Here is a 24,625-nt window from a genome sequence, read left to right as displayed (position 1 = left end):
CGGATGAAGCGTTTATATTTTGGAAATTCGTTGCTGGGTGTTAATTATATAATTTACCGTCATATACTAAACTTTAAACTAATAAAGATATAGAACATCTGATTACACCATCAGAATCGTTGTGCAAATAATAGTAATATACATGTTTCCTTTTGATGTATCATGATTCATCTGGCTACAATTAATTTCTATATGAACTGTGAAATGTCTGCCATTAAGGTTTCACGAAGTCCGCCATCTTTGGCCCTCCCAGCGCACAGCGTCACCAAGGAATTCACAGCCATGTGCTCGATGGACCACGTGCTGGGGCTCCCTTCATGCTCAGCTAAAGTTCGGCACCACGTGGTTGGTGCCGGGCCGCGGCTTTGACGAGCGTCCTGTGCAGCCGCCCCAACTCCGTTCATATAATATTTCCAGGGCGCCACAGCATATGATCGCATCAGATGTCGGGCCCATATGAAAATGAGTAATGTGCACTGCACAACAGAATGAAAGCATCACTCCTTCGAAACAACGTAGTTCTAAACTACTGTGACGCTTAAGTTTGCACCCTAGCTCAACAGTATGTACAAGATTCCTCTGTACTGATACGAAAGCATTAACACCCTGTGATATGACCCTCCAGCTCGACGGCGTTTCAAACAGCAACGTGTCGACACGTGAGAAAAATAGGCCACATCTCACAAGTTCAAGTGATGTGTAAGGTGGGGTAATGAAGTCACACACCCACCAGATTTCACCACAATTCTGTCCGGTGCCACTGCGGACATATCACACGATGAGAATGTCGCCACAACACTCTTACTCACATTTCACCCATCATTTTGACGCCTTTGCAGTGGAGGTCAGGAGCGCGAGTTGCAGGGTTGAAATCACGCGATTTTCTTATGGGTGGCGGAGAAAAGCATTCCGAGACACCGCCATTCAGAATCAGCATGAAAAGGCTGCAGAGGATGGCATAAATGGCGTGAATGAAGCCACCCCTTTCCCTGGGGTGTTGAATTCCACGCATTTCGGGGAACAAAACAACAGTTGCCAATGTGACGAGCAACATAAAAATGTTCTTGACAACCTTTGACATTACTGACATCCTTAGACGTTCAACCCCTAATGTCTTTATGGGGCTTGAATTACGTAACCGTTACGGTACCTCACCTGAACCTCTCGATACAAGTAATATTCTACTGTGTTTCTGTAGAAGTAGCTAACATATTTCTGAGACCACATTCAGATTTGATTTCATTAATGTAGAGGTACTTTGATTCATCGATATCTTTATATTGCAATGATATTATTCTTGTGTGTATTTTTTCTTATGTCACTATGATCTTTGATGTAACTCTTGATTTTTGGGCGCATAAGCGATTATTAGTTAGTTAGAGAGTCGGACCTAGAGAAAGGCAAGTCTTGGACGTCATGTTGGAAAGACGCATAACGTAGTCGACTTATAAAATGTCAACTTTAACAGTGAGGAAGAGGTTTTCAAGTATGTTTTGTATTGTGAAGTGATGTTTTGTGTGTTACGTGATATTGCAATAAAAGTAGTCAAAAGGAAGTGTAACTTAAATTCGGAGTGCTGATTACTTTTCTTACATCACCATTGTCCTGCAAAAGTGTAATCGTCAAGAATGGTTTGTGAAGCGCATCTACAAAACTTTTGAATATAGCAGAATAAAACCTAGGCCTCTTTGCATCCGAGCTTGGAATCATCACCACCCAGATTTTCGACGATTGAGCCATGACTTTACAACGAGACCAGCGTGGGAAACACGAAAAGATGAGTGCCTAGTTTATTCATTATTACATGAAATGACTTTATTAACTGTGCTCTAATGACACCTGCCCGAAAATGCAGTATTTAGCAGCGTGAGCAACACAACAATCATTATTAAATTTTGACCTTTGTTGTGGTAGGGTTAGAGGCTGCATACTCATTAAAGATGATCTGCCCCTTCTGGGCGCAGTGTGACCACAATGCTTGCTCTTGTACACAAGCTGGAACGACTAGGGGTCGTTCTGTGCCATTCGACAAAATTTAAACGTGATCTGAGGCAGAAAAGTGCACTTACGGTTTTTCACCTTTCCTATTTCGCTTCCTCCGTGATCGTTGGGGGATGGAGGGGTGGATAACGTGTGGCACGTAGATTCATGAGTGAATCAAATGGCAAAAGACCCTTCTAAGATTCCCTAGTTTGGCAAAATCCTCAGTGCCTTCCACTTCCCTTTCTACAGCACGACAGAAACCATGAAAACAGTCACAAGCCCCTGGAGGCAGACTACAATGCTGCTCTTGTGGCTTATAGTAGGCCATCCGAAATTTGGGTGTCTGCAAGCCAATAGGACTTCGTCAGGGGTACTGTCTGTACCCCCCCCCCCCCCCCATGAACCACAGACCTTGCCATTGGTGGGGAGGCTTGCGTGCTTCAGCGACACAGATAGCCGTACCGTAGGTGCAACCACAACGGAGGGGTATAGGGGTATCTGTTGAGAGGCCAGACAAACTTATCGTTCCTGAAGAGGGGCAGCAGCCTTTTCAGTAGTTGCAGGGGCAACAGTCTGGATGATTGACTGATCTGGCTTGTAACACGAACCAAAACGGCCTTGCTGTGCTGGTACTGCGAACGGCTAAAAGCAAGGGGAAACTACGGCCGTAATTTTTTCCCGAGGGCATGCAGCTTTACTGTATGGATAAATGATAATGGCGTCCTCTTGGGTAAAATATTCCGGAGGTAAAACTGTCCCCCATTCGGATCTCCGGGCGGGGACTACTTAAGAGGACGTCGTTATCAGGAGAAAGAAAACTGGCGTTCTACGGATCGGAGCGTGGAATGTCAGACCCCTTAATCGGGGAGGTAGGTTAGAAAATTTAAAAAGGGAAATGGATAGGTTAACGCTGGATAGAGTGGGAATTAGTGAAATTCGGTGGCAGGAGAGACAAGACTTTTGGTCAGGTGAATACAGGGTTATAAATACAAAATCAAATAGGGGTAATGCAGGAGTAGGTTTAATAATGAATAAAGCAATAGGAATGCGGGTAAGCTACTTCAAACAGCACAGTGAACGCATTGTTGTGGCCAAGATAGACACGAAGCTCACGCCTACGACAGCAGTACAAGTCTATATGCCTACTAGCTCTGCAGATGACGAAGAAATTGAAGAAATGTATGATGGTATAAAATAAATTATTCAGATAGTGAAGGGAGACGAAAATTTAATAGTCATGGGTGACTGGAATTCGACAGTAGGAAAAGGAAGAGAAGGTAACGTAGTAGGTGAATATGGATTGGGGCTAAGAAATGAAAGAGGAAGCCGCCTGGTAGAATTTTGCACAGGGCTCAACATAATCATAGCTAACACTTGGTTCAAGAATCATGAAAGAAGGTTGTATACCTGGAAGAACCCTGGAGATACTAAAAGGTTTCAGATAGATTATATAATGGTAAGACAGAGATTTAGGAACCAGGTTTTAAATTGTAAGACATTTCCAGGGCTAGATGTGGACTCTGACCACAATCTATTGGTTATGAACTGCAGATTAAAACTGAAGAAACTGCAAAAAGGTGCGAATTTAAGGAGATGGGACCTGGATAAACTGAAAGAACCAGAGGTTGTACAGAGTTTCAGGGAGAGCAAAAGGGAACAATTGACAAGAATGGGAGAAAGAAATACAGTAGAAGAAGAATGGGTAGCTTTGAGGGATGAAGTAGTGAAGGCAGCAGTGGATCAAGTAGGATAAAGGACGAGGGCTAGTAGAAATCCTTGGGTGACAGAAGAAATATTGAATTTAATCGACGAAAGTAGAAAATATAAAAATGCAGTAAATGAAGCAGGCAAAAAGGAATACAAACGTCTCAAAAATGAGATCGACAGGAAGTGCAATATGGCTAAACAGGCATGGCTAGAGGACAAATGTAACGATGTAGAGGCTTATCTCACGAGGGGTAAGATAGATACTGCATACAGGAAAATTAAAGAGACTTTTGGAGAAAGGAGAACCACTTGTATGAATATCAAGAGCTCAGATGGAGTCCCAGTTCTAAGCAATGCAGGGAAAGCAGAAAGGTGGAAGGAGTATATAGAGGGTCTATACAACGGCGATGGACTTGAGGGCAATGTTATAGAAATGGAAGAGGATGTAGATGAAGATGAAATGGGAGATATCATACTGCGTGAAGAGTTTGATAGAGCACTGACAGACCTAAGTCGAAACAAGGCCCCAGGAGTAGACAACATTCCATTAGAACTACTGACGGCCTTGGGAGAGCCAGTCCTGACAAAACTCCACCATCTGGTGAGCAAAATGTATGAGACAGGCGAAATACCCTCAGACTTCAAGAAGAATATAATAATACCAATTCCAAAGAAAGCAGGCGTTGACAGATGTGAAAATTACAGAACTATCAGTTTAATAAGTGACGGCTGCAAAATACTAACGCGAATTCTTTACAGACGAATGGAAAATCTGGTAGAAGCCGACCTCGGGGAAGATCAGTTTGGATTCCGTAGAAATATTGGAACACGTGTGGGAATACTGACCCTAAGACTTATTTTAGAAGCTAGATTAAGAAAAGGCAAACCTAAGTTTCTAGCATTTGTAGACTTGGAGAAAGCTTTTGACAATGTTGAGTGGGAATATCCTCTTTCAAATTCTGAAGGTGGCAGGTGTAAAATACAGGGAGCGAAAGGCTATTTACAATTTGTACAGAAACCAGATGGCAGTTATAAGAGTCGAGGGACATGAAAGGGAAGCAGTGGTTGGGAAGGGAGTAAGACAGGGTTGTAGCCTCTCCCCGATGTTGTTCAATCTGTATATTGAGCAAGCAGTAAGAGAAACAAAAAATTCGGAGTAGGTATTAAAATCAATGGAGAAGAAATAAAAACTTTGAGGTTCGCCGATGACATTGTAATTCTGTCAGAGACAGCAAAGGACTTGGAAGAGCAGTTGAACGGAATGGACAGTGTCTTGAAAGGAGGATATAAGATGAACATCAACAAAAGCAAAACGAGGATCATGGAATGTAGTCGAATTAAGTCCGGTGATTCTGAGGGAATTAGATTAGGAAATGAGACACTCAAAGTAGTAAAGGAGTTTTGCTATTTGGGGAGCAAAATAACTGATGATGGTCGAAGTAGAGAGGATATAAAATGTAGACTGGCAATGGCAAGGAAAGCGTTTCTGAAGAAGAGAAATTTGTTAACATCGAGTATAGATTTAAGTGTCAGAAAGTCGTTTCTGAAAGTATATGTATGGAGTGTAGCCATGTACGGAAGTGAAACATGGACGATAAATAGTTTTGACAAGAAGAGAATAGAAGCTTTCGAAATGTGGTGCTACAGAAGAATGCTGATGATTAGATGGATAGATCACATAACTAATGAGGAGGTATTGAATAGAATTGAGGAGAAGAGGAGTTTGTGGCACAGCTTGACTAGAAGAAGGGATCGGTTGGTAGGACTTGTTCTGAGGCATCGAGGGATCACCAATTTAGTATTGGAGGCAGAGTGGAGGGTAAAAATCGTAGAGGGAGACCAAGAGACGAATACACTAAGCAGATTCAGAAGGATGTAGGCTGCAGTATGTACTGGGAGATGAAGAAGCTTGCACAGGATAGAGTTGCATGGAGAGCTGCATCAAACCAGTCTCAGGACTGAAGACCACAACAACAACAACAACTGTCTGTACAGGTATATTTTTAAAATTCTCAATAAAGTTAGGCACGCTCTATCGAGGGTTTTATTGGGGCGGGGCGGGGGGGTGGGGGTTCTTAGAGGAAGATAATAGCTGGAATCAGCACGCCAGTGTCGCTACTGGACGTCTACTGATTGGTGACAGATGTCCTTTCCAGGTTAAACGCGATTTGTCCTCCATTGGCGTGAAACATCTGGCAGCAAACACACTGCAACAATCGTCAGTTGGGTCCAGGCTTGAGAAGAGAATGTTTCGGGAATATTTGTCAGTCGGCCATTGTGGCGGGGCGGTTCTAGGCGCTTCAGTCCGGAACCGCGCTGCTACTAATGCCCCAGGCATGGATGTGTGTGATGTTCTAAGTCTAGGGGACTGATAACCTCAGATGGTAAGTCCCATAGTGTTGTTGTTGTGGTCTTCAGTCCTGAGACTGGTTTGATGCACCTCTCCAAGCTACTCTATCCTGTGCAAGCTTCTTCATCTCCAAGTACGTACTGCAGCCTACATCCCTCTGAATCTGCTTAGTGTATTCATGACTCCCTCTACGATTTTTACCCTCCACTCTGCCCTCCAATACTAAATTGGTGATCCCTCGATGCCTCAGAACATGTCCTACCAATCGATCCCTTCTTCAAGTTGCACCACAAGGTCCTCTTCGCCCCAATCCTATTCATTACGTCCTCATTAGTTAAGTGATCTACCCATCTACTCTTCAGCATTCTTCTGTAACACCACATTTCAAAAGCTATTCTCTTCTTGTCCAAACTAGTTATCGTCCATGTTTCACTTCCATACATGGCTACACTCCATACACACACTTTCAGAAGCGACTTCCTCACACTTAAATCTATACTCGATGTTAACAAATTTCTCTTCTTCAGAAACGCTTTCCTTGCCATTGCCAGTCTACATTTTATATCCTCTCTACTTCGACCACCATCAGTTATTTTGCTCCCCAAATAGCAAAACTCCTTTACTACTTTAAGTGTCTCATTTCCTAATCTAACTCCCTCAGCATCACCTGACTTAATTCGACTACATTCCATGATCCTCGTTTTTCTTTTGTTGATGTTCATCTTATATCCTCCTTTCAAGTCACTGTCTATTCCGTTCAACTGCTCTTCCAAGTCCTTTGCTGTCTCTGACAGAATTACAATCTCATCGGCAAACCTCAAAGTTTTTGTTTCTTCTCCATGGATTTTAATACCTACTCCGAGTTTTTCTTTTGTTTCCTTTACTGCTTGCTCAATATACAGATCGAACAACATCGGGGAGAGGCTACAACCCTGTCTCACTCCCTTCCCAACCACTACTTCCCTTTTGTGTCCTTCGACTCTTATAACTGCCATCTGGTTTCTGTACAAATTGTAAATAGCCTTTCGCTCCCTGTATTTTACCCCTGCCACCTTGAGAATTTGAAAGAGAGTATTCCAGTCAACGCTGTCAAAAGCTTTCTCTAAGTCTACAAATGCTAGAAACGTAGGTTTGCCTTTTCTTAATCTAGCTTCTAAAATAAGTCGTAGGGTCAGTATTGCCTGTGTTCCCATATTTCTACGGAATCCAGACTGATCTTCCCCGAGGTCGGCTTCTACCAGTTTTTCCATTCGTCTGTAAAGAATTCGCGTTAGTATTTTGCAGCCGTGACTTATTAAACTGATATTTCGGTAATTTTCACATCTGTCAACACTTGCTTTCTTCGGGATTGGGATTATTATATTCGTCTTGAAGTCTGAGGGTATTTCGCCTGTCTCATACATTTTTCTCACCAGATGATAGTTTTGTCAGGACTGGCTCTCCCAATGCTGTCAGTAGTTCTAATGGAATGTTGTCTACTCCCGGAGCTTTGTTTCGACTCAGGTCTTTCAGTGCTTTGTCAAACTCTTCACGCAGAATCATACCTCCCATTTCGTCTTCATCTACATCCTCTTCCCTTTCCATAATATGGTCCTCAAGTACATCGCCCTTGTGTAGACCCTCTATATAGTCCTTACACCTTTCTGCTTTCCCTTCTTTGCTTAGAACTGGATTCCCATCTGAGCTCTTGATATTCATACAAGTCGTTCTCTTTTTTCCGAAGGTCTCTTTAATTTTCCTGTAGCCAGTATCTATCTTACCCCTAGTGAGATAAGCCTCTAAATCCTTACACTTGTCCTCTAGCCATGCCTGCTTAGCCATATTGCACTTCCTGTCGATTTCATTTTTGAGACGTTTGTATTCCTTTTTGCCTGCTTCATTTACTGCAGTTTTATATTTTCTACTTTCGTCAATTAAATTCAATATTTCTTCTGTCACCCAAGGATTTCTACTAGCCCTCGTCTTTTTACCTACTTGATCCTCTGCTGCCTTCACTACTTCATCCCTCAAAGCTACCCATTCTTCTTCTACTGTATTTCTTTCTCCCATTCTTGTCAATTGTTCCCTTATGCTCTCCCTGAAACTCTGTAAAACCTCTGGTTTAGTCAGTTTAACCAGATCCCATAGTGCTCCAAGCAATTTGAATCATTTGAATGTTTTGTGGCATTCTGAGGGTGATGTCATCATTCTGGAAGGCACAGTACATCAACAGAACTGTGCATGTATTCTTAGGGACCAGGAAACGTGTCACACAGCTTGGAGTGTTCGCCTGTGGTTTGAAGAACTGGATAATTTCACCATACTCTCCTGACGAGCAAATTTCATCCAAACCCAGTCGAGAATCTGTGGTGCCACCGCATCCGGGTTGTTTGAGCCATGGGTCCTCAAGTGAGAAACCTGTACATCTGACCACAGAATTGAAGTCTGCATGGCTCCACTTGCCTATCGGTATCTTCAAGAACCTGACTGACTACCTACACAGCGGTTCGCTGTGCGAAAGATGGTTACTGGGGCTTTGGACAGGTTTTTGACTTTAATGGGTCTGGACAGTGTAGTAATCAAGCAACACGGCGTCAACGTGGCAGCGGTATCTGCTGCTTTCTGCGCCACGTGTACTAGCAGACCGAGTTGGGCTTCAAACGTTCGCCGGCCGCTGTGGCCGAGCGGTTCTAGGCGCTTCAGTGTGGAACCGCGCTGCTGCTACGGTCGCAGGTTGCCTCAGGCATGGATGGTGTGATGTCCTTAGGTTAGTTAGGTTTAAGTAGTTCTAAGTCTAGGGGACTGATGACCTCAGATGTTAAGTCCCATAGTGCTTAGAGCCAGTTGAACTACTAGTTTTCAAACGATATTTATAGCGGGAGCCATATCGATTCCTGCAATGGAAATTTTCAACCTACAGAAAGGCCACATTACGCCAACATAAGAGATGTTGTAAGATTCTACAACAGGTATACGATATAGCCTTGTAGCTGTATGCACCTGTTCGACAATCTTCCGAAAACAGCAGTGCGCTCCGCATTCATATAACCACTTTCCTTCTTCCCCTGAATTGAAGCGAAGGCGCGTTCACAGGTCTGCAGGTGGTACTAACGTTTTGTTGGTTTGCTTACGGGGTTACTCACTGTGAAGAGCTCCACTTGCGTGTCGGGTCCAATGCTGCGTTCTCCGAAGTAGAAGCGCCGAATCTCCTCTGCCACGGCGTCCCTGTCCGCTTCAGGGCAGCGCAGGTTGGTGGGGATCAGCAGCCGGGGGTTCGCAGCATAGCTGGACGTGCGGACCGTGTCACTGATACCTGTTGTAACACCTCAGTTCAGTTTACAGTGACAAAAGCTATAGAAAGAATAATTTAAAATTAAGAATAGAATTTTTAGAGGGGAAAATAGTGTAGAATCAGATTTCGGTAATTGCAGATCAAAATTATAGTATATCGGCAAGTAGTTTAACGTCTAAGTACAGCAAAGCCACGGTAGCTCCCTCATGGAGAAGGCACTGACGTTAAACTCTTGTGGTGAAAAACCTATAAAAAGGCCTGATCGTTGTTATTGCCGCCTTTTTTTCCTCGATTGTTTCGTTAAAGGGCGGGGAACCCGTGTCAGTCAGCGAGATAATAATTGGATTGGACTTTATAGTGTTAGGATTCACGATAAACTGTTAGAATATTACGGAGACTGAAAGTGATGTAGTGTACGATCTCTGACTGTTGGTAGCAACGGAGTATTAAGGGCATTTTAGGACTTCAGTGCTAGATTGGAACGGACATATAGACGACAGAAACTCAAATTTTCTGCTGATACGAGTGAATTCAAAGGTACCGGTATTCAGATATTAACGTGTGGACTTTTGAAAGTGTCGTGTGCCGCTAGTTGCGAATCTGGACGTAGAGCGCGTGCATATTGGCATTTGCGAACTATTAGATTCCTCCAGGCTAGGAACCTTTTAAATAGAACATCATCCATCACCATCTTAATCCTTGAATGTAGAGTGAAAGTGAAATACAAGAGTGTTGTACTTATTTCATTTACCTAGTAGTAATCAGTGAAGGTTTTACGGAACCAAAGGTATTCAGCAGTAAGTCAGCACCATCTAGCGGAAAGCATAGGCATTAACTACCACGGTAACTGAAGTGAACGTTTACGTGTTTTACGGACTGCTTAATATGAACTTTTGTGACTCTTTGACGTCCCCACTCCCTCCGAAAGGTGGCGCAGGCTGTCTTAATCATAAAAGGGGAGGGTTTTAGCCGGGCAAATTACTAAATAAAAGCGATATTTACAAGACTCGCAGTAATTGCAAAACACAACGCCCGCACCTCATCGGAGAGTCGTCGGTGTCACGTCGGGAAGTAAAGCCGTAAAACCTACCGACGATACGTATCTACGAGCAGACGTCGACGTGGAGTACCTAAAAAGGGCACCACAAGAGAGTTGGGAACATCTAGAGGGTTGGATCCCCTCCTTCGAAAACGTCAGATTGCAAAGCCTGGGCTACTCTCAGGGTGGAATCTCCGTCTTTGTTGCTGTGGCTGTCTGTTCGTCTGTCTGTCTGTCTGACTGTCTGCCCGACTGTCCGCTGGTCGCTGCTGTAGCTGCCTGCCTGCTCGCCGTCCATCGTCGTCGCCGCTGCCTACTGTCCGTCCTTCACCGCCGCCGCTGCTTGCTGTCCCTCCGTCCATCTGTCGCCGTTCGTCCACCATGAGCACTCCCACCTCCACTGTCATCTATACCTCCGCCTCCCCCTCTTCCACAGTCACTTCCTGGAGAGCCCCCCCTGGCCTTTCTCCTTACACCTCACCTCCCCTTCCCCCACTTACCCATTCAATGATCTCCTCCCCTGCTGTATACCCCCACCTCTACACCATTCCTTCAGCCTCCACACCCTCAACAGCTCCCACTACTACACCCGCCCTCACGTACGCCTCTGTTGCCGCCTCTACTGCCACCCCTCAGGTAATCGGCTTCCCCTCTCTCACCTACCCCGTCACTTCGGCGTCTGCATCTCCCACACACATCGCGTCGCGCCGAGCCACTGTCGCCACCACTGAACCGGCTCCTTCTCCCGGCACCTCCACTACGCCACGGGGATCTACCACCCGCCACCTCCCTCTTCTCCCCATCCCTCTCCCCTCCTCCCAGCCTCCAGTCTCCAAAAAACCTCAAAAGTGCGTCATTACCGTCTCTGCTCCCGCCACTTCCTACAAAAAGTCAACACCACCTCCCCCTCCTCCTGTCGTCTCCACGGACACCACCCCTCCTCCAGCCACCCATACCCCGGGCCCCACCCTCCACACCTTTGTCGTGTCAACTCCCAATCCTAAGCTCCTCGATGTCCGTACCCTCACCGTGGAGATACGAAAGTATTTACCTAGTGCTCCCATCTCCCAACTCATTCCTCGCAGGGACTCAGTCCTTATCGAGTCCCCGTACCACTCCTTTCACATGGACCTCCTCCGTAAACTCCCACGAGTTATGTTTGGCCCCCACGCATCTATGACACCCTTCTTTTCCTCTTCCACTCCTCATCAGCCCCAGCCTCCCTGTCGATCCCCACCTACACCGCTGTGATCACCGAGCTCAGCCCCCTCCATTGACCATCTCCTCACCCAGGGTGCCCTGATATATCACCGTCGCCACCCTGTTGAATCCTCCAAATCCACTCCCCCTTTCCCAATCCTACTGCTGCCAGTGGTGCTTGATGTACAATGATCACCTGACTCCCAACTGCAAACCCCCCCCCCCCCCCCACCTGTCCCCATTGCAAGGCCTCCCACTTTCTTAAGAACTACCCCATCCTTGCTGCTCCTCCTTCCAGTAACACCTGCAATGGCCCCCATCCCACCTACTTCCACATGTAAAGCCAAACCCCCTCCAGCCACCCCTGAGCTTACAGTCCCTGTTTGTCCTGTCGATCCCCCTGTCCACCCCAACAATTCCCTCCGTTCATCCCCATGGCCGAGGACATCATCTGGTTCCTTACCATTGTACTCCAAAACATTCACCCTTTTCAGCGCCCCCACACCTTCCAACAAATCTCCCACTTCACCTTCACCCGACTCGACACCCTCTCTTCCCCCCTCTCACCCTACCATGGCGCGGCACGAGTATCGCATTGTCTTCCAGAACATTCGCTCCTTCCACTCCAACAAATACCTGCTCATGCACACCCTCTCCCACCACCAGGTCGCCACCTTCCTCTTGAACGAAACCTTTCTCCTGCCCCACCATTCTATCCGCACCTCTCCTTATATCCTCCACTGCACTGATGCTCCTGGTCCTCGTGCACAGAGTGGAGTCATGATTGACCATCTTAAGCACATCCCCATCCGGTCACAACCAAAATGACCCCACTGAACACCTTATCCTCAGCGTCTTCGTCCCCTCCCTCACCATTACCTGTGCCACCATCTATGTCCACTCCACTGTTCCTTATGACTTCATCTCACACATTGACCGCACCTTCTCTACCTATGTGATTGCTGCCGACCTCAACACCCATAGCTGCACTCCTGCCGCCCTTTGGCGGTGGCATCAGTTCCTCTCCAGGATCCAAGGCGACCTTGTCCCCTTCCCCAGCACACCTGACCCGAAAGTGACACCACCCCAGATGTTGTCATTGCCTCCACTAACCTCCTTGGGCGTATTGCCGTCGCCGTCCTTGCCCCCACAGGTAGCAATCACCTCCCTGTCCTTCTCACCATAACGTCTGCTCACTGTCCCCCTCCAGATCCCCATCCTGCACCCCTTCCCAAGGTCGTAAATGACTACCACTGTGCCAATTGTGATGCCTACCGGGAATCCATCACCACCCAGGTCACCCTCTTACCTAAGGCCATCCTGACGACATCATCGAAGCCTCGCCCTTCCTTCAGAAAGTAATTACTGACGCTGTGGAGGCCCACGTTCCTATTAAAACCATCAACCCCCATCGTCTCGCTCTACCTCCGCGGGCTGTCCTCCTCCTCTGTGAATCCCACTGCCTCTATTTTTCCTTCCGGCGCACTCATGACCGGGATACACTCCAACGCCACCGGCAAATACAGCGACACGTACGGAACCTTATTGCAGCAACGAAACGCTGAGACTGCCGCCAGACCTGCACACGACTCAACGCCTACTTCCCTATCAACTCCTCCAAGTACTGGTCCACCTTCCATCGCCTTACTGGTTCCCTTTACGCTCCCCACTACCCCCTTCTCCATAACGATCGCCTCCTTCCTGACAACCTCAGTAAGGCCAACCACTTCGCTTCCCACCTTACCGAGGTCTTCTCCATCCCAGATGATCCCCACTTTGGTTATTCTCTTTTCCCCACCGTCATGGAATATGCCAATACCTCTGTCGCTCCACTTGCTCCTAGTCTCCCGTATTTGGGACAGTTACCCCCCTCCGACATAAACACTCCCATTATAGTACAAGACATTAAACTTATCCTCCAGTCCAAATGCAACACAGCCCCTGGTCACGACTGTGTCACCTGCCGCCACCTTCAAGAAAGCCCCTATTCCTTCTTGACTGTCCTTGCCCATCCCTATAACGTCATCCTCTCTACTGGCTTCTACCCTGACCTATGGAAGACCTCTTATTCCTCAAACCCAACACATCCCCTTCTGCCGCCTCTTCCTATCATCCCATCTGCCTCACCTCTGTCTTCAGTAAGGTCTTCGAATCCATCCTCTCCCACCGTATCCATCAGCACCTTACTCAACACCACCTCCTCCCCCTTACCCAGTGTGGTTTCCGACCCACCTACTCTGCTGAAGACCAACTCCTTAACCTCGTTCACCTTCTGTCCCTCCAGCTCAACTCCCGTCACACTGACATTTTTGTTTCCCTTGACCTCCAAAATGCCTATGACCGTGTATGGCATCCCGGTCTCCTCTTTAAACTCCAAACCTATGCCCTGCCTATCAATTTTGTCAGTCTGGAACCCTCCTTCCTCTAGCACCATCCTTCCTATATCACCCTCCACAACACCAACTCCCGTATCTTTTATCCCACTGCTGGTGTCCCCCAGGGCTCTGTCCTCTCCCTTCTCCTTTATCTCTTGTATACGGCTGATATGCCCAAGCCACCCCCACCTGTCCACCTTCTCCAGTATTCTGATGACACCGCCTTCCTGGCTCTCTATCCTGCCCTTCAATGGTCCCAACATACCCTCTGAACCCACCTTAACCAGTTCACCACTTGGTGTATCCAGTGGTTCCTCCATCTCAACCCCTCCAAAACCCAGGCACTCATCATAGGCTGCACCACCCGCTCTTTACATCTCCATGATTTCTACCTCACCCTTTATCCAGCTCACCCCCCACCCTGAGATACCTTGGCCTCACACTCAACCGACACCTCACCTGGACCCCTCACCTCCAGACCATTCAGCAGAAAGCCCATTCCCGCCACTGCCTTCTGTCTGGACGGACATGGGGATTGCATCCTTCTACCATCCTCCACACCTACAAATCCCTCATCCGTCCTATCCTCTGTTACACCAGCATTGCCTGGATCTCCGCACCTGCCCATATTTACAAGGCCCTCCAAATCCTCGAATGCCATGTGCTCCGCCTTGCCTTCCATATCCGCCTTCCTCCCCCCACACGGCTCCTGTACGAACTCATCCCCTTCCCCACCTTCTCCTGTTCCTCCAACATCTCTGCATCTGTTACATTGTTTGCAGGCTTGATCCTCCTTCCTCTCCATCCCCCACCCGTTGCCGCTCCTCTATCGCTGTATCCCTCTCTCTCTCCACCTCCACACCCCCCCATCTCCTTCATCAGGACAATTTCCAGTGCCTCCCCCTTCCAGATGATGCACTTCGCCATGACATATACCCTTCCTTCCAACTATAACCTGGCCTTGTTCCCCCCCTCCCCAGGGGCCCCCTTTTTCCTCTCCCGTCCTCCTCCCAGAGTGGATTTTCCTCCTTCCTGCACCCCATCCTTGCCTCTTCCCTTCCCACATCCCTCCCTACCTGCCCTATTCCACGCGCCCCCCGCCCATCTCTCCCCTCTCTTCCCCTCCCTCCCTTCCTCCGGTATCCATCTCCTTGCGCCTGGCAAATCCTCCGTTTTGATCATCATCAGTGTGCAACGTCAGTGTTGTGTTTAGTGCTGTTTCTCCTGTGCATCAAGAGGTGTGATTTTAATTGTGTGCTGCCTTGAGGTTCACTGTCAGTGTTTGTTATGTGCTACGCCATCCGTCGATACTTTTATGTTCCGGTCATACTGTGCCTTGTGTTCTTTTAATTGTCCCTGTGTGGGTTTTTTGTGTGCGCTACTTTTTTACGGTTTTTATCTCCATTTTACAGTCGCCCCTTTTTTTGTCTATTGCCTTCCGTGATGTTCCCCCTTTTTTATATCTATGTTCACCATATTTTCTCCTTTGTATATTTTTAAATGTCTTCTACTGTTTTGTACTATGTCTTTCGGCTGAAGAGCTGCACATATGCTGCAGCCAGCCCGCCCCGATTGGGAATTGAAATACAGTAAAGAAAAAAAAAAGAGTTGGGGACGCTTCACTGTCCACAAAAATGGCACGTTGATCGCAGTATGCATGTTATCGCTTGGAGACTTATAAAACTGTCAGACAGAATGACGTACCTACAGGAGGGAGAAATCTCAATACTAGCGACAGACATTCAGGGTTGGGACAAAAATGTGGAAACGCCAATAACGATGACAGGTTACCATGTGTGATACGATGTGCCATGGCCGTTGGCATTCAAAACAGCTTGCAATAGGCTCGGAATGCAAAAACACATGTTCTGTATGGTTTTCAAGGGAATCTTATACTATATGTCCTGCTAAATGCACGTCCAGGCAGTGACGACAGAAGCAGATATCGATCACGCTAAGTAGACCAGAGGAGACGCGACAATTCAGTGTCGTGTCCACAAAAGCAGTTCTTTGTCGATGCGAACAATGTGAACGGGAGTCTTTGAACACTGCATTACCATTGGGGAACAGAGATTGTTCTCTGGGATTTACGTGATCAGCCGAACTGGCTTCATAATCCTCGCGAGTAATCTGATGTTGAATGCAATTCAACCACATCGCTGCCCACATCCCGCCATGTTTTCGATCTTTTGGCGAAGTTGGAAAAGGTGTGAAACAAGACTCATCAGACCAAATGACTTTCTTCCATTGCTACACAGTCCCGGTCTTATGGATTCGACACTACGACTTCCTGTTCCAACTCGCCCCCGCAATTCCCGGTTTGTGGAGCTCCCTTACTGTTGTGTTTGTGCTGACTGGGTTGCTAGTGCAACATTTAGTTCTGCAGTGACTTTTGCTGCTGTCGTTCCCTTATTTTTCGACACAATTCTCTTGAATGACCGTCCGTTGCGATCACTCAACACACACATTTGTTCGTGTTGTGACAGCACATGATGTTTTTCCGTTTTCCGTGTATATGGTGCAAATCTTTGATACGATGCCTCCTGAAACACCAAACACTTTGGCTGCCATGTTGCGGCAGTGCCCACCATATGAGCGTCAAGAATTTGCCCACGTACGACTTGATAAAAAAACCGACATAATGCACTCATAACCACACACAACTTCACCACCACAGACACTTGCAACGTATTAGGAAAAGTGGACAGGTGTCGTTCGTGACAAAACACTAGAGTGCACCATGCAGCCATGACTGACATCTGTATTTATGTTGAAGCACGCATTTCTCGCGATGTTTGCATATTTGTCTCCAAACCCAGACCATAAAACTACGAGAAAACGATCCCAGCCCATAACTCACGAGGTGTGGTCGTTGAGCCCAGACCTTGCGAGAATATTCAAACTCGCTCCACAAGGTAATTTATAGGGAGTAACCCTATACTTCATCTAACCTCGTTAAATAGCCAATTGCTTTACGGTCGGTTGCATCATCGCCTTCATTGTTTGTTGCTAACTTGACACATTCTGGGGTCTCCTGTGAACTACATACCTGCTTTCTTAGTATAGTGTGGTGCGCGTATTGTAAAACCTTCGGTACACACACCATCAGATTATTTGACTTGTCGCTCTAACGAAGTAGGCGAGTGTCAGCAATATGTCTTGTGGTCTTATCGTGGCGTGTTTTTCTTCTACCGTTAGGTCAGACGATAGAAATCCCATTTGCACGCTTTGAGTAGCAGATTCACGGTGAACAACTTTAAACAGAACTTCATTAATTTTCAGACACATTCATTAAACTAATAACAAGCATAAAAATTACTTAACTTGGTTCTGGGTGCTATTTATAATTGACAATCTGAAGTTCCTTTGGTATTGGTAGGTTAATCTTATTCTCACATATATCTCTGATACTTGACAAAAGTGTCTATACATTTATCTTCATGGCTATGTACAGGAATATGGTAATCTTATTAGGCGCAGACTGAAACTTGACTATAGACTGGTACAGACAAATGTAGAACTCGTAAAGACTGATGCAGACAAATGCAGACTGACTAATCAGAGGTCTGTACACTCGCTATAATACCTCGCGCGTTCATGTATCACTGCACGAGTGTGATCCGCGAGGAGAAAAGGTTCTACGTTAGCAGCAATCTCACTGGCTGCGTTTCATATTAATACGTGGATCAGCGGAAGCAGAATTTGGTCCGTCTCTATGGCAGCGACATCTCGTAGTGCGGAGACGGACGAGCGCTGCGCCTGCGCTGTTGTGCTTAGCGGGGTGCGCTCTAGTGGGAAAGTTGTGTACGCGCTGACTATGCAGAACTATGTACACAACATATAGCAAGAAATGTATTCTCAGAAACATGAGGAACATGTCACAGATATATATTTCAAGGGATAGACGTAAAGGACGACGAGATTTCATTAGCCAGCGGCCACAATTCTGCTAGTGAACGAGAGTATCGTTCACAGGAAGAACTTCAGGACAATGGTGTTGGACACCGTCCTATTTCTTCAATGAAATAATTAAAGTACTAATTAAAATCAGACACGTTCTGAGTTGTGGTAAAGGGAAATGTAGATCCCAGTAGTGAATACCCGTTTAACAGACTTTCTTTTTGTCCAATGTCTATGTGCAAATTTAAACCCTGGAGTGTAATTTTATGTGAAAATGTACCTGCTTCGCAAAGGTACCATAATTCTTCAGAATGTAAAATTTAGTTCTCTAAGAGTTTATTTACGTGTAATATTTTTAAAAAAAACGCACAAAAATATACGATTTTGTGTGACAAAAAGTAAAATACTACAGGCTTTATTTAATGCAACACAGTGAACGTGGAGTATTTAAATGGCACTGAAATTGTTGTAAAATAAGTCTTATATAACTTAAACGAAAAATTTCAAATGATTTATCCCCTAAATCTCAGTTTAAACGTTGGGGTCCCAGAGATGACACCTCTTAGTGTATGTTACAGAACAGTCTCTTCGTGAGTTAAGGGCTTGCTGTCGAAAGTATTAGGTTTTTCTTCGGAAAGTAGAGAGGCGTAGGTTACGGGAAACTAAAAAGGAACAGCTGATCTCTCAGTCCCTATGACGAGTGGGAGCCACCGATTGTGACAACAGAGGAGAGAGAAAGATGAGGAATCTATGTTAAATGATGACAGTCCATCAGTTTTATGAGCTGGAAGTGTATACCATAACCAACAGCCCTCAGTGCAGACTACAGTACAAACTTGTATTTCAGTTCAGCACAAACTATGTTAGGTTAGGCATGACCCATCACTTCTCATAACTTCACATTAGATCATTTGTACAAATGTATATCTTCTGCGTACAGTTGCCTCAGAACTATTAGCCACACTCTTCCTCACACACTTTCGTCTATTTCTTGTAATCGACATTACTAACCCCAGGGAGCCCAGTTCGTGATACATTGTCACAGTTAAGAGCACTGCTTTCGCAACATCGATCTCTCAGTGTACTCCTCGGAGCGACTTGCGCTTCAGTAGTGCCATTGAGAGGGTAGTATTTGCCTTGTGTTTGGTTTTTGCCTTCTCTCAGTATGAGGCTCACTGAAGAAGACGCACTTGAGTCACTGCACAACAGATTACAAACGGAGCAAGTACGAGTGAAATGTTGCGGGTTGCATACCGCACAAACCAAGGCGCCACTGTTGCATCAGTGCTAGTGGGCTTTCTCTATTCCCACTGTAGTTCCGCGAATAAGATGCGTCTCAGAACTGTGGCGCTGCAGTCGCTTCATACCCGTCGATTCGTTCTCTTTTACTGAAGCGTGCAGCAATGTAAGGTTAGTCGGACTTACTGTTAGTGCGGCAGATGAGTGGACGAAAAAAGTAGCACAGACAAGGTGAAACGACTGATTGTTGGAATCATATAGCCTTTAATGAAGCTGTGTTCTGCGAGACCGCAGCGTGAAGGACGAAAATTAATTGATGCAAAACATGTAACTCCAAATCAAAATATGGTGCAAATGGTTCTGAGCACTATGGGACTCAACTTCTGAGGTCATTAGTCCCCTAGAACTTAGAACTAGTTAAACCTAACTAACCTAAGTACATCACAAACATCCTTGCCCGAGGCAGGATTCGAACCTGCGACCGTAGCGGTCTTGCGGTTCCAGACTGCAGCGCCTTTAACCACACGGCCACTTCGGCCGGCATATAACTCCAAATGTGTTCTATTAGAGGAGGAGTGATATCCGGAATGACTCTTACGCTACAGTCCGCACATCAGACGAAAAACGTACAAATTTCGTCCACTGCAAAAAATATTCTTATTCCCCATTATGAAGACATTGATAGTTTCTTTGAGAGCCGTATAAGAGGATGTTTTTCTGTTTTCTTTCATCGTTTCTTTCTTTTTTCGCAGTTGTACCTGAATTTCTGGTGATATAGCAAGATGTTTATTTTGCTCTATAATGTAATGCGGACTTGTTTGTTGAAAATAATATACAGTTGATATTGTTTCCCTTTTGATTATAAATAGTTAGGTTTTCTTGTCTATTGTATATGTAAAATATTTTGACTCGTTAGTGTCGAGGTCCGCCGTGCTGGGCAGTCTGTGGATGGTTTTTAAGGCGGTTTTCCATCTGCCTCGGCGAATGCAGGCTGTTACCCCTTATTCCGCCTCAGTTACACTATGCCGGCGATTGCTGTGCAAAGACTAAGTATACGTACCCCATAATTTCTCTACCATGCAAACATTAGGGGTTACACTCATCTGGTATGAGTTGTTCCACTGGGAACCGAACCGCACAATAACCCTGGGTTCGGTGTGGGGCGGCGGTGCTGTGGGTGGACTGCTGTGGTCCGTTGTGGGGTATTGAAAGACAGGGCTACAGCAGGAAGAAACCTGTCCGTCGTTTCTAGGTCCCCAGTTCAATACACAATGTAAGCGTACACATAAATAGAACAACATTCACTGTTATTCGATGAGCTGTTATACTGGTAGCGCTCACTGCTTTGCTTGTGTAATATGTATGACATGCAGAGTTTTCTGTTAACTTTTTTTTTTTTATTCAATCAAATTGCTTTCTGTTCACAAATTGCAGCACCTTCGAACATTTACACGCTGATTCAGGCCCTATAAGCATGGTATTTTCCGAATTTAGCTTACTTCTGACGAAAAAGTGATTCTGGCAGCTGGAGTCCAAATGTTTTGTTAATCATGCTTTTTGCAACATTCGTGCCGTAACAAATATTTCTTTCTGTCTAGCCGAGAAGTGAAGTATCAGTTTTCATAGATGTAGCCGTAAAACTCCTTTGGTAGTTCTTTAATAATTATTTACTTTCAAAAAAATCTTTCATCCACAATTTTACGCCCTTAGTGGTTGAATTTCCAAACGTAGTGAAACAAGTATTTTTTTATTTCTAACTGAGAATCTAAATTTAAAGTTCCATAGATTTAGGCTTAATAATGCTTTCATAGTAAAATATTTTCATAAAAGGTCTCGTCGCCTCACTCCCTTAGAGGTTCAATTTCCTAAAACACTGAAACATGTATTTTGTATTTTTTTATTTGTAACCGAGAAGTCAAATACTAATATTGATACATGTAGCTTTAAAAACACTTTAGTAGTTCTTTAATAATGAGCCGGCCGGAGTGGACGAGCGGTTCTAGGCGCTTCAGTCTGGAACCGCGCGACCGCTACGGTCGCAGGTTCGAATCCTGCCTCGGTCATGGATGTGTGTGATGTCCTTAGGTTAGTTAGGTTTAAGTAGTTCTAAGTTCTAGGGGACTGATGACCTCAGAAGTTAAGTCCCGTAGTGTTCAGAGCCATTTGAACCATTTTTAATAAAGATTTCACTCCCTCTTTCAGCCCCATAAGGTTAACTTTACAAAATTGCTGAAACATTGTTTCTTTATTTCTGACCAAGAAACCAAATACCGATATTCGTAGGTGTAGCTTCAAAACTGGCTTAACAGCGAATTTTTTTTTCTGTTTTAAAAACAACGGCATCACCTATTTCATACCTTCGCCAGATTTCAAGTTTCTATCCTTAGCGGTCTGTACTGTACAATGATGAGTCAGTGAGTGAGTCAGGACATTCTTATATAGTGATGATAACTTGCTGCTGTCACTTAGGCAGGTATCAAATTTTACGACATTTCAATTTGCACCTGAGAAAGGCCATAAAATCGAAATCATGACTGTGTGAAATAAATGCATAGTAATAAAAGTTCAGTGCAGGGAATTGCTTTCAAAATGTTTGTCATGTAGTGGGAATACGGCGAGTCGGTGGCTATACTTGCGAACTCTTGTACTCGACCTCCTTCCTGCGCTGGTATACTCCCCTTATACCCGACAACAGACCTGGGTGGCGAGTGGGCAGCGGGAGAGAATCGTGAGTCGAGTGCACAGGCACTCACAGGCGCAGCGTTATTTTCTCGTTGACACCCACCATAGAATGATGAGAGGAAGAAAGTTCATCACTTATTGCACATTCGCTGTTCATGACATAAAATTTCAGCTTCAGTATGACTTTAAAGTTTATTACTACTAAATGTATTCGCAACATATTTTGCCCACAGCGTCCACATAATTCACTGAATGTACGTGGAAAATTATAACATTGTACAACACAGAGTTCAAATGGTTCATATGGCTCTGAGCACTATGGGACTTGACATCTGTGGTCATCAGTCCCCTAGAACTTAGAACTACTTAAACCTAACTAACCTAAGGACATCACACACATCCATGTCCGAGGCAGGATTCGAACCTGCGACCGTAGCAGCGGCGTGATTCCGGACTGAAGCGCCTGTAACCGCTCGGCCAAAGCAGCCGACCCCATAGTTCAATAGATATGACATCATAAACATTGAGACGCGGAAAAAGCGAGTTTTTTCTCAAAAAAGGAGATAAATTAGCGAGAGTATACTCATGCAGTGACTGATAATGAGGCCACTTACCGACTTCCAATAAACTTTAAGTATAATTTCAAACATTTTCAGAAATTTTACTCGATTAACTGATTAAAGTCACACATTTAAAATATTAACACATTTGTAAATCAATCAGAAATTTGAAGCTTTTTCATACATGGAGGTTAGGTTCTTTGAAGAACCTGATGTTTGCTGGTATCTACTAATCGAGTTGTCGCAACAAGCCAACAACGAGGTGCTTAAATACAAGGCATGTCTAGATACTGACGGTGGCCATGTGTTCAAACATCGAAATGCAATTCTTTTTTATAAAATTTGACATATTAACAAACGTATATCAAGCATTATTTTGGACGTAGTCGCCTTTATTCTCAACACACTTTGTCAAAAAGGCTCCCTCCGCTTCTGTGGCCCGTCATTTAACGGCACTGTGGATCTCATTGTTGTTAGATAACTTTTTTTCACCCACAAACAAAATGAGAGAGGTGGAAAATTAAAGGCTGAAGGTGCCTGACCGAGGCTGCGAGTGGAGTGGTTGGTTGCTGATGAATCCGAGAGCTGCCTTGTGGAACTGGCTGCTGTCATCCAACAGACGCTTTTACTTCATTAACATTCCCATTATTTTGTTCTGTATGGCCCTTCCACAGTTACTTTCCGTTTAACAGTACCGTACAGGAGTAATTGTTACCGCATGGGACAAAAATTTGACGAGAAAAATCCCTTTTGGCCCCAAAAAACAAAAGACGTGTTTTTATTGGCTGAAACAACAGCTTTGCTCTTTTCACCGATGGGGCTCGAGGGATGTAGTCAGTGCATCGATTTTGTCTCAGTCTCAGGTGTGTAGTGTGCCATCCTTGGTCCATCATCAGTCCAAATAGAATCTGGAATAATTCCTTGTTCACCTTTCATTTCGAAGCATTTGAGAAATTCTAGTTAAGATCCAGTACTGCAACCTTCTGCGAGCAGTCCATGTCACACACAGTTTTCGAAAATAAACTATTTCACTAATTATTACATGATGAGGAGATGTCTAACTCCTGGAAACACTGCTTTTATCTCGTTAAAAAATCAATCGATGTTTGGCACGAATAATGAGTGATGCTGACACCTTTGTTCATGACAAACAGCAGTTCTACCCTCTCTAAACCGGCAACACCATTTCCACACATTAGTACGGTTCATCATATCATCCTCATAAACTGGTATGATTTCTGGCGAAGAGTTTTCGTTAAAAATCTAGAACGGTGCATTGCATTATGTTCCTTTCAATCCGTTAATGGCCCGTTTTATATTCAAGTTCTCGCTCGATTGTGGGAAGTGTAAAGAAAGTCGTTGTGAGCAACTGGATTTTTCATCACGACAACACATGGAGGCACACCACCTTCGTTATGCATGAGCTTCTCGTGAGGAGCTGTGTGGCAACACAGCCTCAGCGACCATACAGACGTGACTTGGCACCACCAAACTTCTTTTTGTTTCTGAGGACAAAGAAAAGTTTGAAGGTACATCGTCATGGATCATTGGAGATGCTAAAAGAGACTCGGAAGCCCATACAGACACTGCCTAGATATGAAAGGAACGTACTTTGAACTACGTTAAGGTTTCGTAAATCAGAAAGCGATAAATCTCTAAAAACGTAAGCTGACACTTTTGGTATAGCACTGTATCATCTTTCAGCCACACTTGATTCAAACAGGAAACTGATATGCAAATTTGTACACTCATTAATGACAGTAGTATCTGAATTATTTTTTCACCTCAAGTGTCTAACTTTCCTTCATGTAAGAAATCACAATTTTTTATCTTTTAATACCAATGCCTTCAGGGCTTGGCAATACATTGCCACATATAGCATGCAATATGCTCATCACAGGTTGGCATATAATAATGTGTATATTAAATTACAAATGATGACAATCACACATTAATCTTTACATGTGTCCAAATTGATGGTGTCTGTCATCGCAACTTTCCTACAGCTGGGCAACGCGAAATTGGAGAAGTTTGCACCGTACAATTCCTTACAAGGAGACGAAGAACTGTGTCTTTCTTCACTGGTAGAATTTGCCGCCAAGCTTATGTGTCATTACAGAATATACACAAGATAAAAATTTGTTGGAGGCAGCAGTACGTGCGACATTTACATATGGTGTCACACATGTCGCTGCATTAACTTCGATTTCAGTGCAAGGTCCGACGTTTTATGGTTCCTCTAAGGTTTATTTTTTTATTTTTATTTTATTAATTAATTAATTTATTTTTATTTTATTTTTTTTAAATTTGTGGTAGGGT

General features: G+C 44.9%; 1 protein-coding gene across 1 annotated transcript in view; it reads right to left on the bottom strand.

The window, feature by feature from the left end:
• The window catches only part of LOC124551017 (esterase FE4-like), a 290,102-nt gene that overhangs the window by 192,903 nt on the left and 72,574 nt on the right, over window positions 1-24,625 (bottom strand). Inside the window, exon 7 of the mRNA XM_047125864.1 lies at window positions 9,163-9,332. Within this exon, the coding sequence (XP_046981820.1) occupies window positions 9,163-9,332 (170 nt within the window). The remainder of the gene's footprint in view (window positions 1-9,162; window positions 9,333-24,625) is intronic.

This window comes from Schistocerca americana, chromosome 9 (assembly GCF_021461395.2).
Source record: "Schistocerca americana isolate TAMUIC-IGC-003095 chromosome 9, iqSchAmer2.1, whole genome shotgun sequence".
NCBI lineage: Eukaryota > Metazoa > Arthropoda > Insecta > Orthoptera > Acrididae > Schistocerca > Schistocerca americana.
This window is presented reverse-complemented; position numbering and strand designations above follow the sequence as displayed.